At 48.0% G+C, this 14,330-nt stretch overlaps 5 protein-coding genes across 5 annotated transcripts; 3 read left to right on the top strand and 2 right to left on the bottom strand.

Moving 5' to 3' along the window:
* Positions 1-263: 263 nt before the first annotated feature.
* Positions 264-3,643, bottom strand: FPOAC1_012750 (uncharacterized protein; the record flags this gene model as incomplete). Its single annotated transcript, XM_044857098.1, has 4 exons — positions 264-899; positions 946-2,384; positions 2,428-3,310; positions 3,395-3,643. 4 exons carry the CDS (start codon positions 3,641-3,643, stop codon positions 264-266), a joined length of 3,207 nt encoding a protein of 1,068 aa, XP_044704411.1.
* A 2,335-nt stretch (positions 3,644-5,978) lies between these two features.
* FPOAC1_012749 (uncharacterized protein) lies at positions 5,979-7,903 on the top strand (the record flags this gene model as incomplete). The annotated part of the gene is made up of 2 exons (XM_044857097.1): positions 5,979-6,554; positions 6,605-7,903. 2 exons carry the CDS (start codon positions 5,979-5,981, stop codon positions 7,901-7,903), a joined length of 1,875 nt encoding a protein of 624 aa, XP_044704410.1.
* A 191-nt stretch (positions 7,904-8,094) lies between these two features.
* On the top strand, positions 8,095-9,626 carry FPOAC1_012748 (uncharacterized protein; the record flags this gene model as incomplete). Its single annotated transcript, XM_044857096.1, has 4 exons — positions 8,095-8,224; positions 8,272-8,858; positions 8,902-9,132; positions 9,177-9,626. 4 exons carry the CDS (start codon positions 8,095-8,097, stop codon positions 9,624-9,626), a joined length of 1,398 nt encoding a protein of 465 aa, XP_044704409.1.
* A 1,397-nt stretch (positions 9,627-11,023) lies between these two features.
* Positions 11,024-12,017, top strand: FPOAC1_012747 (uncharacterized protein; the record flags this gene model as incomplete). The annotated part of the gene is made up of 3 exons (XM_044857095.1): positions 11,024-11,035; positions 11,088-11,844; positions 11,890-12,017. 3 exons carry the CDS (start codon positions 11,024-11,026, stop codon positions 12,015-12,017), a joined length of 897 nt encoding a protein of 298 aa, XP_044704408.1.
* Positions 12,018-12,219: 202 nt separating this feature from the next.
* APM1 (AP-1 complex subunit mu-1-Iike) lies at positions 12,220-13,706 on the bottom strand (the record flags this gene model as incomplete). The annotated part of the gene is made up of 4 exons (XM_044857094.1): positions 12,220-12,300; positions 12,345-13,442; positions 13,485-13,613; positions 13,668-13,706. 4 exons carry the CDS (start codon positions 13,704-13,706, stop codon positions 12,220-12,222), a joined length of 1,347 nt encoding a protein of 448 aa, XP_044704407.1.
* Positions 13,707-14,330: the final 624 nt, after the last annotated feature.

Raw genomic sequence — 14,330 nt, 5'->3', positions numbered from 1 at the left:
TTGCATATGGTAGATATGGCTAACATCTATGCCCTGAGTGTCGTGTACATTTCTTCGTCACCTGTTGTCCGGACACAAAATAGACCAACAGAAAAGAAGGCCTTGGCAAGCATGTACAAATCACCAGATACATCACGAGAAGCGCAAAGTTTCGTTTGACTAAATATAAATTGACATACCTAATACATATACTAGACTAGATGTTTCAATATTTACTATATTTAACGTGGCACCTGCTTTGTGAGCATTCACTTACGAAACCTTTACTCAGGTGACTTCTCTCCGCCACTCTCCTCATCACGACTATCGCCAGCCATGTTATAGTATTTGCCAAATACGCGGGTCTCCAGGTCGCTAACACCACCTGTTGACTTGCGGGCTTGACGGCGAAAGTAGATACGCTTGGCCCATTTCCAAGCTTCAATACCCATAAAGAACAAAACAGCCTCAATAAAAACAATACCCCATTCCCATGAGATAGGAGCATGCTTAAAGACGACCGTGTTGAGTCCAGGGATGTAGATAATAGGAAACATAGTAACGAAACCAGCGATGATGGCCCAGAAAAGGAACGGGTTCCTCCAAACATCGTGGATCCATTGGGTGAAATATTTCTTGCTTTTTGGTTGCATTCGAAAAAAGGATCGTCGCATATTGACCATTTCCCAGGCAAGAAACAAGGCGAACCATGTTAAGCAAGCAAAGGTAGTGGAACGAGCCCGGAAAATAACCTTGCAGTCATCGCTATAAGTGCTATTGCAATCGTTTCCAATGTCGGCGGCGCCATTGCCAAAGCCATAAAGGACAAGGACAAAAGAGCTGAGACAGAGAGCGGACATCCAAAGACCGTAGACAACCATGTCAATCATCAACTCGGGAGTAAATACACCTTGTTTCAACTATTACATGTCAGTAGGTTTCAATCAAGTGTGACGGTATACATACGTTTTGAGGAGGACGCTCCATGATGTCTGGCGCAGCAATCTCAAAGCCGAGACCCATATCAGGCATACCGGAGGTAATCATAATAATCCAGAGAATCTCAACAGGTGCCAAAGGAAACACGGACAAGTTGTTGCGGTCCTTGAAAGCAAGACCGATAAGAAGGGTACAGGCTTGGGCAATATTCTCAGCCAAAACGTGCAAAATGAACTTTTGGATATTATCAAACATCCGTCGACCTTCCTCGACAGCGTTGAGGATAGAGGCAAAGTTGTCGTCAGTTAGGACAATGTCGGAAGCTTCTTTAGCAACATCAGACCCGGCCTGCCCCATAGCGATGCCTACATCCGAACGCTTTAAACTGGGCGAGTCGTTGACGCCATCACCAGTCATGGCGACGAAAGCCTTGCGACGATGGAGGGCTTCAATCATACGGACCTTGGTTTGAGGGGCACAGCGAGCAACAACGAGAGGCAGAAGAGGTAGGGCATCAATGTCCTCGTCAGATAGCTTGTCAAACTCGGAAGCAGTCATAACCATAACCTTGGCGACATCCTTTGGGATCTCATTCATACGGCTAGGTAGAATACCGACTTCCAGAGCGATGGCGCGAGCAGTCTCGGGGTGATCACCAGTAAGCATGTGAACGTTGATGCCGGCCTCTTGGCACTTTTTGACCGAAGGAGCGGACTCGGGACGAGGAGGGTCGTACAAGCCGATGAGTCCACGGAAGACGAGGTCCTTCTCGAAGAGTCCTCGGTCAAGTTCAGCCTCGTTGTCTTCGACGTGGGGGATGTCTGTTCGGCTGGCAAGGGCAAGAACACGAAGGCCTAGACGGGCAAGAGATTCCATATTGGCAATCACATCCTCTTTGACGGCATCCGTGAACTCAAGGATCTCGTTACCGGCAGCGTAGGTTGGACAAGACGTTAAAACACGTTCGACAGCACCCTTTGTAAAAACCCATTGCTTCTGAGATTTGCTGTCCTTGAAGATAACAGACATCTTTTTGACATCTGAGTCAAAAGGAAACTCGGCGACTTCGTGCCATCGGGGATTCTCACCACCAGATAGGCGCATACGATTCCAGTTGAAACGAGAAGCAAAAACCTGCATAGCGATTTCAGTGGGGTCACCACGAGCATGCCATTCATCCTCGACCAGATGAACAGTGGCAAGGTTGGCAAGGGAAGCAACGTTGAGATACTCCATCAAACCAGGGTCTTGGGAAGCCTGAGCAGCGTCAATGGGAGTGCCTTCAGCCTTTTCACTGCGGAAGTTGATGTTCTTTGGCTGTTCCTCAGCTAGACTGATGTCTCCAACAGTGGGATTGAATGGTTCGCTGGTTTGCCCAACAGAGTATGTACCTCGGCCAGGAATCCAAGCCTTCTTGACAATCATAGTACCCTGGGTAAGAGTGCCAGTCTTATCGGAGCAAATGTCTGCATGGTTAGCTATTGTTGTCAAGGCAAGAGATCAACTCACTAGTAACAGCACCAAGAGCTTCTAAACTTTTGAGGTTGCGGACAATGACGTTTCGCTGGACCATTCGCTTGGTACCAGCCGCCATTGTTAAAGTGAGAACAACGATCAGCGACGCAGGAATCATAGAAAGACCAGTGGCCACAGCATAAATAATGACCTCCTGCTGAGACTTGAAATCATTGGCGGCCATGACAATAATGGCACACACAATTGCGGTTCCAAGAAGAACAAGAGCAAGCTTGGAAAGCTTACGCTGGAGGGGAGTACCAACATTGACCCCAAGGAAGCGACCGACAGCATCGGAACTGGTCAGCGTCCAAGCCTCAACGTGACGAGCAGCGTTGGCCTTGCCTTCGGCGTTCCTCTTGGGCTGTCGACGTTTGGAGGATTTGCCACGAAGAGCCACAGCGATCTGACCTATTTCTGTATAGATACCAGTGGCGAAGACAATGCCGCGAGCTCGACCCTTTGTCACAGTCGAGGAGCTGTAGGCAACGTTGAGACGATCACCAGGGCCGGTCTCACTGTCAAAAACCCTGTTGATCTCCTTTCTGACGGGAAGGGACTCTCCGGTGAGCAAGGCCTCGTTGGTTTCAAAGTTGACGGCCTCGATGAGGCGGAGATCAGCAGGAATAGTGTCACCAGTCTTGAGCTCGACCATATCACCAGGGACGATCTCGGCTGTAGGGATAACCTGATTGTTGCCATTTCGAACAGCTGAGGCAGTCGGGGAGCTGAGACCACGAAGAGAGTCCATGGTCTTGGCAGCCTGAAACTCCTGTAGAAACCCGACGACAATGTTGAGAATAATGACAGCAGCAACGACACCACCCTCGATCCACGACTGAATGCCGAAAGAAGCAGCCATGGCGAGGATGAGGACCTATCAGTCGACAAATGAGCGACTCTACCGTTTTCTCTAAAGCTTCTCTACCAGTAGGAGAAGCGGGCGGGTTGTATAACTTACTAGAGTGAGAGCATTGGCAATCTGGCCGATAAAGATCTTGAAAGGCTGAACACCCTCTTGCTCTCCGAATTCGTTGCGTCCTGCACTCTCAAGGCGACTCTTGGCTTCTTGGTCCGTAAGTCCATCTTCAAGATTGGCGTTCAACTCCTTGGCAACCTGCTCATACGTGAGAGCATGAGCAGGTGCTGACATAGGAGTGTTGGACTGGCCCGAGACATGGGGTGCCTCTTGCACAGGTTTCTGACTCATTTTTGACACGATTTAGTCGGAAACTGTTGAGTTGAGGATGAGAGAAAAGATCGAGGGAGACGGCGAGACATGGCTCTTATAAGTTGTGACATTGCTTGATCGACAGTCAGACAGAACTTGGTAGGAGGAACAAGGCAAGAGGCGCTTTGATGAAGGTGGATACGCCAAGAAATAACCATAAAGAAGGTGCGACCTAGAGAGGAGCCAAGTTTTTGAAGGCAACATTCTATTTGGACAATGACTTTTTTTAGTGGATGGATTGCTACCAGGGATCGGCTGTAGAAGGTGGAAGTCGAGTTGCTGGTTCTTTCAGCTCTTGACGTAATTCTGTATGTTTGAGCTCTATTAGTACCTATGTTATTATCTGCAGAATTCTTAACTTATTCCTTCATATGACTTTTACTTTAGAAGATGTATCTAGTAGTTATCGCCGAGGTTAAATACGCAGTATAAGATAAAGCATTCCTGGTTTTAGAGTAAAGTCTTATACTTGACGGACCCATAAACTAACAACGATCAAAACGCACAGGGCAACTTCAAAGTTACGATTGGACCAATAAGAACTGGTATTTATTGCCAAGACTTATCCCTGTAGTGTATGCCTGTACATCCCGCCATGTCCGCCAGTGATCCCGCTATCTGTACAAATTCTTGCGATACCTGAATTTTGATATCAATTTTTTACTCCAACTTCCATTATCTTTTGTTAAGTCAAGCACGTGGACACATTGATTAAACCATCAAGTCTTGGCAGTAAACTATCCCTTACAGTCGGTGAGTGGCGAGAAATATCATAACAATGCTACGACACACGGATTTTGTTCCACACACCTACGCCTCTTCAACTGGCCACTATGCCACGCTTCAGAATGGTTGCCGTGGGAGTTGTAGTTATCGGGATTTCATACACAGTACAGCATAGTCTTCAGTGTATCAGAACGAGCCTCGAGACGAAATTATCCTTAGGTCATTTATACTATTTAAACCATACTTTCGAGGCTGTTGATTTTTGTGTCTAAAAGTCCAGAGGCCAGCTTTTTTGGATTATACATTGTTATCGCCCTTGGACCTCCGTTATCAACCGTTCATGGACGCCTTCCCACTCCGCCCCGCCCCGCCATGCTCCCATGTCTAAATAAAACATAGCATTGCGATGGCCAGAAGGTGGTGTTGACGCAATATGATTTCTGCCCAGAGTTGAATGTCAGTAATCCAATCAAGCACAGAATGGCGGGAGTGACTATGACTCAAATGGTATAAAGATAAACGTTTTTCACAAGATCAAAGTCAATATATCGAGTCTGAACCGTTGAGAGAACAACAATGAGGTCACCAATGCAAACGACGACATTCTGACGATAAATTCATGTGGGCACTCATTTCACTCGAAATGTCTCTCGTCATGGTTCTTGATCGATCGATATGACTGTCCCGTATGCAGGGTTCCATACTATAAGGGAATGCCTCGACATCAGCAAACATTGAATGTGTCACCTTTCTGGTAAATATTCGCCTTGGTTGGATCACTAATCGTCATCCGACAACAGCCCATGGCCGAATATAGAGAAGATGCATTACTACCTATTTACTGCAGCCACACTATGAATGCTTAATTCATCTCGATGCCGAAAATCAAAGTCTCAGCCATTTTATTTCCAGGGCCCTTGCTTCGGCGGTGTCCGAGGTATTCTATTGGTTCAACTTTACTCTTTCCGGAGCTTTCTCAACGACCCTTCTGCAGGTTTGTACGGATACGCTCTGGATTGGTGAAGGCGTCACAGCGGAGCAGAAACTGGGGTACTTACTAGGGTACGTACTACGGACGCGATGGCAGATCGGCGATCGATGTCCCGCCCACTAATGTCGAGATGACTTCATCACAAACAGTCAAGGCTTGGATCGCGGAATCCGACCAACGATCGTCTTGTTTTCCAGAAAAGCTCCACGAAAAAGCCAATCCGACTTATCAGGTGATGCAGGGGGCTTCACTGATTCCGTTGCGCTACCATACATTCCCGGAAATAATGACAGCGATAGCCCTACTTATTCGCCCTACAACATCATTGTACTCAAATCATGCATGACGCGCCATGCGTCATTGGCCATTCGGGCCATTTCCTCCGACTACGAACCCTTAAGTTATGGGATACAACCTCGTTTACGGAGGTAATCCTCAGGTAGTACTTGATCAGTCAATTCACTGCAATATTGTGGCTCAAACAGTTTACTCGCTTGTTCTCATTGCTAGATATACATGCCATCTCGTCTCCCAATTCCCCCTGCAAGACTGCTTGCCCTCCTGCCACATCCTTCATATCGCAGAGCTGCATCGACGATGACATCCAAGCGAAAAAGAACTGGCGCCCATCCACCGCCTCCTATACCCGAAATGCCTGATGCGTATCCCAGGCGGAGCAGTCGAAGATTAAAGGAAGCTCCCAACGAACGAACGCCAAAGATTGATGTTACAAAGATGGCTTCTGATCCGCTGAAACTGACCAACACAAAGAAAAAGGAGGCTGTGTGGGAGACAGGAGAAGGTGTTGAAGAAGCCATGCGAGAATTGAGTGAGATGGAGCACAAGTTACAGGATGCTGTTCGAACACAACGACTAGCAGTTGAATCGTCGGATCTTCATGTGAAGAAAGAACTCTCCCAGGAACCCGGCATCCGCCCAAAAGTGTACGAGCCGAACAATGACACAATCGCTACTCGTGGGAACCTCAACGGGAAGTCAAAGCCTGTTGACACAGGACCGCTGGATGAGCATGACGCCAAACTCGCTGCAGGCGATATGGCCGATGCCAAGGAAGAAGCCAAAGAAGAAGACGGTGTTGGTAGAGGTGCCGATCGACCCCCTCCAGTAAACAGCGAAACACTTCCCTTGCCATGGAAAGGGCGACTAGGATATGTGAGTACAAGACGTTAAACCCTTACACGTCACATCACTGACCCATAAAGGCTTGTTTAAATACATATCTGCGTAACGCGACGCCACCTGTATTTTCTTCCAGAACCTGTCGCATAGCCTCAATTCTCGAGCACCGACACCCTCTGGCGAATCCAGACGAACCGGAACATGCGACCAAGAACCGCCCAGATAAATCTCAGCCTGCAGACAATGAGCGAGGTCTCAAGTACGTGCAGGAGTTGGGGTTGGCGAATGCCCGAGACATTGTCAAGATGATTCGGTGGAACGTCAAATACGGCATCAAATTCATGAGACTCAGTAGTGAGATGTTTCCATTTGCCAGTCACCAGGAACACGGGTACAAACTGGCCCCGTTTGCATCTGAGGTGCTAGCGGAAGCTGGTAAAGTGGCGGGAGAGCTGAACCACCGCCTAACGACCCATCCAGGACAGTTTACACAGATTGGCAGTCCACGTAAAGAGGTTGTCACTGCCGCTATGCGCGATTTGGAATATCACGACGAAATGCTTTCCCTTCTCAAACTACCCGAGCAACTCAACCGCGATGCTGTCATGATCCTTCACATGGGAGGCACCTACGGTGACAAGGCCGCCACTCTTGACCGGTTCCGAGAGAACTATGCAAAGCTTTCCGACAGTGTCAAGCGACGGTTGGTGTTGGAGAATGACGACGTTGCATGGAGTGTCCATGATTTGTTGCCTGTTTGTGAAGAGCTCAACATTCCCCTCGTGCTCGACTATCACCACCACAACATCATCTTTGACTCTTCCATCAGAGAAGGTTCCAAAGACATCATGGACTTGTATGATCGCATCCGCGCCACCTGGACCAAGAAAGGAATTACTCAAAAGATGCATTACAGTGAGCAAACTTCTCCTGCAGTCACTCCACGAGATCGTCGCAAACATTCCGCTCGAGTCAAGACGCTTCCCCCTTGCGCACCCGACATGGATCTCATGATCGAAGCCAAGGACAAGGAGCAGGCGGTTTTCGAATTGATGCGCACTTTCAAGTTGCCTGGATGGGACACCTTTAATGATATTGTACCTCACGAACGCCCAGATGAGTCACGAAAGGCGATCATGAAGAAGAAGCCCAAGAAATCGAAGAAGAAGACGGATGAAGTCAACGGTGAAGCCGAGGATGACATTGAGGTGCCAGAAAAGATTGTAAGCGCAGAGGATTTTGGTATGGGCGGTCCCCAAGATAGGGTCTATTGGCCAGAGGGTATGGAAGAATGGTTACGGCCCAAGAAGAGAGAGATAAAGAAAGCAAAGGAAGGAAAAGATGGAGGTCCCACGGTTAAAGAGGAGGGCGACGAGCATTAAGAACAACATGTCAATTTAGGCGTTGTGAGCGATTGATTATTCAACTTAATTAAATTGTAGAAACATTTTGATTTGTTTTGCTGGGTGGAGTGAAAAGTCGTAATTAGTCGTACAGGGTAGTGCCTTAACCAACAAAAAAAAGTTTTATCATCAACCTCTTGACCATTCTTTCATCATTCAACTATTACAAAATGAATTCCACAATCTTTGAAGGTGCAAGCGAAAAGTTTTTGCAGTGGTTTAAATCCCTGCCAGGTTCGACTTTTTCTGATGACATCAAAATTGTCGACCTGCGTGATCGCAATGCTGGTCGCGGGATAAGTAAGTCTTTCACTCAGCTGCTAACTTGATCAAGCTTACAAAAGTAGTTGCTCTCAAAGATATACCCGCTGGAACAACTCTGTTTACTATCCCCAGAAATGGAATCATCAACACAGAGACGTCGGAACTTCCAAAGAAAATCCCAGATGTCTTTGATCTTGACAAACCTGACGAGGATGACGTTCCTGGACTGGACTCCTGGAGCTCTCTGATTCTCATCATGATTTACGAATACCTTCAAGGAGACAACTCACAGTGGAAGTCCTACTTTGACGTGCTTCCTTCGTCTTTCGATACACCCATGTTTTGGTCCGAGAATGAGCTTGATCAACTACAAGCCAGCCACATGCGACACAAAATCGGTAAAGCGGATGCGGAGAATATGTTCAAAAAGACCCTGGTTCCCATCATTCGAAGTAACTCAAGTCTCTTCAATGCTGAGAGCAAGAGTGATGAAGAGCTTGTTGAGATTGCTCACCGAATGGGCAGCACCATCATGTCGTATGCGTTTGATCTTGAAAGTGACGAGGAGGAAGAGGAGGAGACTGAGGAATGGGTTGAGGATCGTGAAGGAAAGTCAATGATGGGCATGGTACCTATGGCGGATATCCTGAACGCTGATGCTGAGTTTAATGTAAGTGAATCTTGTGGGTTGTCGACAAAACTAACAGACCTAGGCGCACGTCAACCACGAGGAAGAGAGTCTTACTGTTACTAGCTTGAGACCTATCAAGGCGGGAGAAGAAATCCTCAACTACTATGGACCTCACCCCAACTCGGAGCTGCTGAGAAGATACGGATACGTTACCGAGAAGCATTCCCGTTATGACGTGGTTGAGATTCCGTGGGACGTTGTCGAGTCAGTCTTGACCAATTTTGGCATTTCAAGCCAGATCTTGGAGCAAATTGTAAGCTTGACCCATTCAAACTTTGGCCCATCTAACTTGTGTAGCGTGGTGTGTTTGAAGAAGAGGAAGAATTTGAGGATACATTTGTTTTGGAGCGCGAAACAGGCGAGGTCAACTCGGACGGCACCTTTGCTGGACCTGCCAAATTCGAAGGCATGCCCGAAGATCTTCAAGAACAACTCAAGTCATTCCTCAAGGGTATCAAGAAAGCACAGCCAGATGCTATAGCAGACAAGAGAAAGAGGGACGAGATTCACCAAGCTGTACTGGTCAAGTCATTGGAGGCCCTCGCAGCGAGATACCCGACAAGCATTTCAGAGGATCAGATTCTACTCAACGGTCAGAACCTTGACCAACGAGCTCGCATGGCTACTGTAGTCAGACTTGGGGAGAAGAGGTTGCTTCATGAAGCAATCGCTGCGTTCTCTGAGGATGTCGAGATGACAATGGATGATGACTCTGGCCCAGCAAAGCGCACAAAGCGATCAGGCTGATTGCACGCGGGGTTATTATGTGACAGCTCTTGTTTTCTCTCCTCTCATGCAAGAGATGCAGAAGGCATCGAGTTGCGAACCATCCGCCGAGGCAAGTGAGGCCCTAATTACAATTACAATCGACCGTTTATATATATAAATGATACATGCCTGAAGAAATTACTTTTCAGATTTACTCCCAAACACAACCGACCTTGAGAAGTTGGATCTGTCAATACCTTGCTAACATGCCCAGGAACAGCAATCTTTGAAGTGCTGCTGCTATTACTTACATACACGGACAGGGTCACCGAAGAATTTACTCGGAACTTTGCATAAAATCTACTTGAGCTGTCTTTGTTCACAGTTACTTCAACCATCAATACTCACTCGCGTGCCAATATTTCATTGTGGGACAATGTGTTGGCTGTTCAAGGAACCTGAAACATGAGCTCCAAGGTGCCACAAGCTTTGCTACGTTCACCTTGATCGACGATGCCGGTTACATCGAGAGCATCTTACCAACAAACCGCCACCCTCAACGCCTAAGCGAGCTCATAAACATCAACATCATGGCTGCACTGCTATTCCCTGACATCACCACCATCAGAGACAATGAATGATGCCCTTTGGTCGCTTTCCAGAGTCACATGTTTCCACGTTCTTACCACGCGACCTACGACCAGACACACCAAAACCACATCTTGACGGAAACGCCGAAGCCCTTGTACTCTGGCCTCACATGCAGACAGGACGTTGCCAAGTCTCAATAACGTTATGGTCAAGGTATCAAGGCCAAAAGATCAACATTCAATTTAAGCATCGCTCTATTGCCGGGTGGGTATCTTCCTGGCTAAAGTCAAAGTCAAGGCTGCCATGACGATTCACTTGTATACGGTCACCAGGCGGGTCGCAAAAACAGGGACTTGGAGCAGATCAGACAACAATCAAGACAATCTTAGGCTACATACTCGCTCAAGATGATCCAAAAATTATCAATCACCAAATCAAAACCGCTTCTATGCGACCTACCTGGATAGGTGTCGAGCAGCAAGCATGAGAGGGGGCCGGGCCGCAAGTGTGTGCACACATGGACTGGGGTATTCCTTGCATATAACCAACACAAAGTGCCACCAATCTTTGAGCAGTAGAGCCTTGCCGATGGTGCTGAGCGGGAGACTATGTCTGGCAGACTATAGCTGGAGCTGACGGCCGATTTTATGTCGTCATACCAGACCATACAAGGGTGTGCAGTGTCTAAAGGTCGAAATACCCTTTATTGAGGGTGTGGTATTGACCGAGATGTGAACCTGTAGGAATGCGGCTCTGCGACTCGTTGGGGTCATTCGAGACATTATAAAGATGGCAGCTGCTGCTCGAGCGGGTATCAAGTGTTGCAAACGCTCAAACAACCAGCCATGTCTAAGTCGGTATGTGAGTTTTGTTTGGAGTTTTCCTACTACTACGACTAACTAATCTCAGAGTAAATCAACAAAACACTCCTCAGGACGAAAGGGGAGCTCGTCTAGTCAACAACAACCAGCTGTCCCGGGTTTTCTGTTCATCACGAACCAGCTCATCATCAACAACCCAGAACGGGATTCGTATATGCACCATATCCCACCTCGTTCGCCAAGTCAATACGGAGGTGAAGTCCCGAGCAGAGTTATGCGCTACTGTAATGGGGATGTCACAGAAGCCCCAGACTTTTACTGGCATCGGGACCCAAGCTCTGTACCACAAGGTCAACTGTTGCGGTATGATGGCCAAGGAGGCTACGTCTTGGATCATACGCATATGCTTTACGCAGTTGAGGAATACAAAACGTTTGGAGTGGCTGCTTGCAACCCTAAGCTCCCTGTAATGGTGGTAGATCATGATCCTCTCGTTTCTACTGGGCACTGGGAGCTCCTACGCATATTCCACCCGACAAGTCGTCCTGGTCTATCTCAAGTTGCTACTATCAATAGTCGTATGGGCATTGGAGGTGGCCCGGTACTTTACGTTGCAGGCAGCGGCCCCAGCTGGATGCCTGGCTTAGTACCCAGGACATACAGATCCCCGCGGTCTAGTGTACCACGCTCAGCAGGTCTTGGAGGAGAATTACCCATTATTCTAGGACTCATGGCGTTGAGTGCAGCACGTGATCCGAGTAATACTTCTGTACATAATGTGTTTTTGGGCCATAATCGGATATGGAAGCATGGGCAATGGTTGAGCACTGATGCGCCCCGTGGACGTAAGTACTCAACATTCGAACCCTGACAGTTGCTAACCATGACAGATCCCTCAACGGCTTCGGATGATCCCACAGGTTTCATCGTCAAGGTGTTTCTTGACCCGGATGACCAATATTCAACACCAGAGCGGCTCCTCAACCTAGAGTGGCAGAGCGCTATTGTTCGAGAGTGAGACACTCCAGATATGGTCAACATGGATGCATAGATTGATCTTTAGTCTATTATTCATTCCTTGATGTATGAAGCCCTTCCTGCTCTGCAGCTCTGCCCCATATCCATCTCGTCAGCTGGTCAAACATTGTATGCTTGACCGGATTGAGCACGGTGAATCATCCACGGCTCGATTATGGTTGTGTAAGTATTGTTGTCTGACCTCAGACTGCATCAGGAAGTCGTACGGCGATATCTCCAGACTGAGTGATGTATCGCACCCATGGGAGTGAAGGGTATTGCAACTATGATTGTTAGCTTGATCAACAAGGATGCACAGGGTTCGTACCTTGGGCTCGGTAATCTTGAGATACCGAACCTGAATACCACTTGTAGTAAAGTAAGGGATTTCAAACTTGACCTGGATAGGTCGCTTAGCACCCTTGCCTACTCCTCCAACACCTCCCATGCTACCACCAAAACCACCCATCATACCACCACCTTGTTCATCGTCACCCCTCACGCTTGGCAGGCCCAGCTCAGCGCGCATGAGGAACTCTTTGCCACCACCAAACTGCTTAATCTTCCAGACAATGGCGCTTTGCTCGGGTGCGTAGTGAACCGATCCAATGTTTGTGCGGAAGCGAGGGCTATCGGCATCGTCGGGAACGGGAACCACGATTTCGACATTGTTGGCGGTACTGCGACGCTTGAACTGAGCGCGGGCCTTGAGCATGTATTCGATACGGGATCCTGAATGAGACTCGACGACACACTCTACCCAAATCAATGGCTTGACTTGAGTGTTGAGACGGTAGGACATGAGCTCGAATTCGCCATCAGGGGGGATGAAGGAGATGGTGCGGTCGTTTTCGAAACGTGATAGTCGTACACATTGGTGAAATTTGACATCCTCCATCTCGATAGCCTTGCCTCGGGTAGCTCGACCGGTCGTCTCAAACATGACCTTATCATTAAGGCCCAGGCGCAACTCGGGCATGCCGCTGAGGTAGCACTTCATCTTGATAGCGCCAAGAATCTCCGAACGGAGGACGTTTCCGTTTGCAGAGACCAACAAGTTAAGGGACTCGACGACATCAAGAAAGACCTCGTTCTTGCGGTAGCGAATACCCTCGGATCGCCACGAAACGGCGTTTGTGACGGCAATGGGTGGTCGGGCTTGGATCTCGAGCTTGTGGGATTCCTGTGTGATGTACTCTTGGAGGATCTTGGATTCTGTTGTTTGAGGGTAACCAAAGTCCATCATCTCGTCGAGAAGCTCATAGATGATAACAAAGTTGTCGCGAATGGACTCTTCTTCTAACGCCTTGAAGTATTCGGTAAAGACCTCGACGACTTTGTGGAGGAACAATAGGATTTCGGCGGCATTGGTATTTCGTTTCGTGAGGGCGAGAAGGTAGAGGTTGTTGTGGCGGATATAGAGGTACTATTCTGTTAGCGGTGTAGGTACATCCAAGGAAAGACGTACGTTGATGCCTTCATGGGAGAAGCATGGTGGAACAGCAGAGGAGTCTTCCTCAGCTTCTGAAAGGAGTACAGGGAACTTTTCGACGGCTGACATGGGAATATCACCACGATAGTTTCGAGCAAGAAGGGTCTACAAGCGTTAAAATAAGCGACAATAATCAATGGTAGACAGTGATTAACAAACCTTGCCCTTGAGGTCTAGGAAGAATAGTGCGGAAGCCATGATGTGGTCTTGGCGATGGTCAAGTCGAGATACCAGGGGAAAGGAGGTGTTGTCGATAAGATGCGACGGGCTTCAAGTCTAAGACGCAAAGATCATGTGCAGCCAAGCTCTGTAAACGGCGAAAGGAGAGACTGAAGAGTAGGTAATTAAGGGGACTATAGAGAAGCGCAGTCAATCATCATGGTCCGTGGCGCAATAATTGAAAATAGGTTTTTGGTTTAAGCTGTTTCGCTGGCATCTTTTGGGTGCAGCCTGGTCATTCCAAATGCTGGTGACGACGCGGTAGAATATCGGATATTGGTGGGGTACCATGGAAGCTAAAGCTTCGAGCTCCAGATCACGTGTACAGTGGAGTCCCAGAAGCTTGATAAAAAGATTTGTTTTTCGCCGTGCTTTTTTTATTTCTTCTTCTCTTCAACGCACCCTCTAGACAGTGCAGACCATTATCTAGCCTGCTACCGAGTGACATTCTGTCATTTCAGCCGTGGAGCCGTTGATGTGAGCTGCGATTTCGTGGTGCGGAGAGGGAAACAACTTGGATCCATAAGAACTGCCCGTGTATATTTCTTACGTTGCTTGGGCGGTGTCAGAGGAGCCAGACATATCTTGCAGACTTGTTTTTTT

The sequence above is a fragment of the Fusarium poae genome, chromosome 4, assembly GCF_019609905.1.
Source record: "Fusarium poae strain DAOMC 252244 chromosome 4, whole genome shotgun sequence".
NCBI lineage: Eukaryota > Fungi > Ascomycota > Sordariomycetes > Hypocreales > Nectriaceae > Fusarium > Fusarium poae.
Note: the sequence above shows the minus strand (reverse complement) of the source record. Positions and strands in the feature narration are given on the sequence as shown.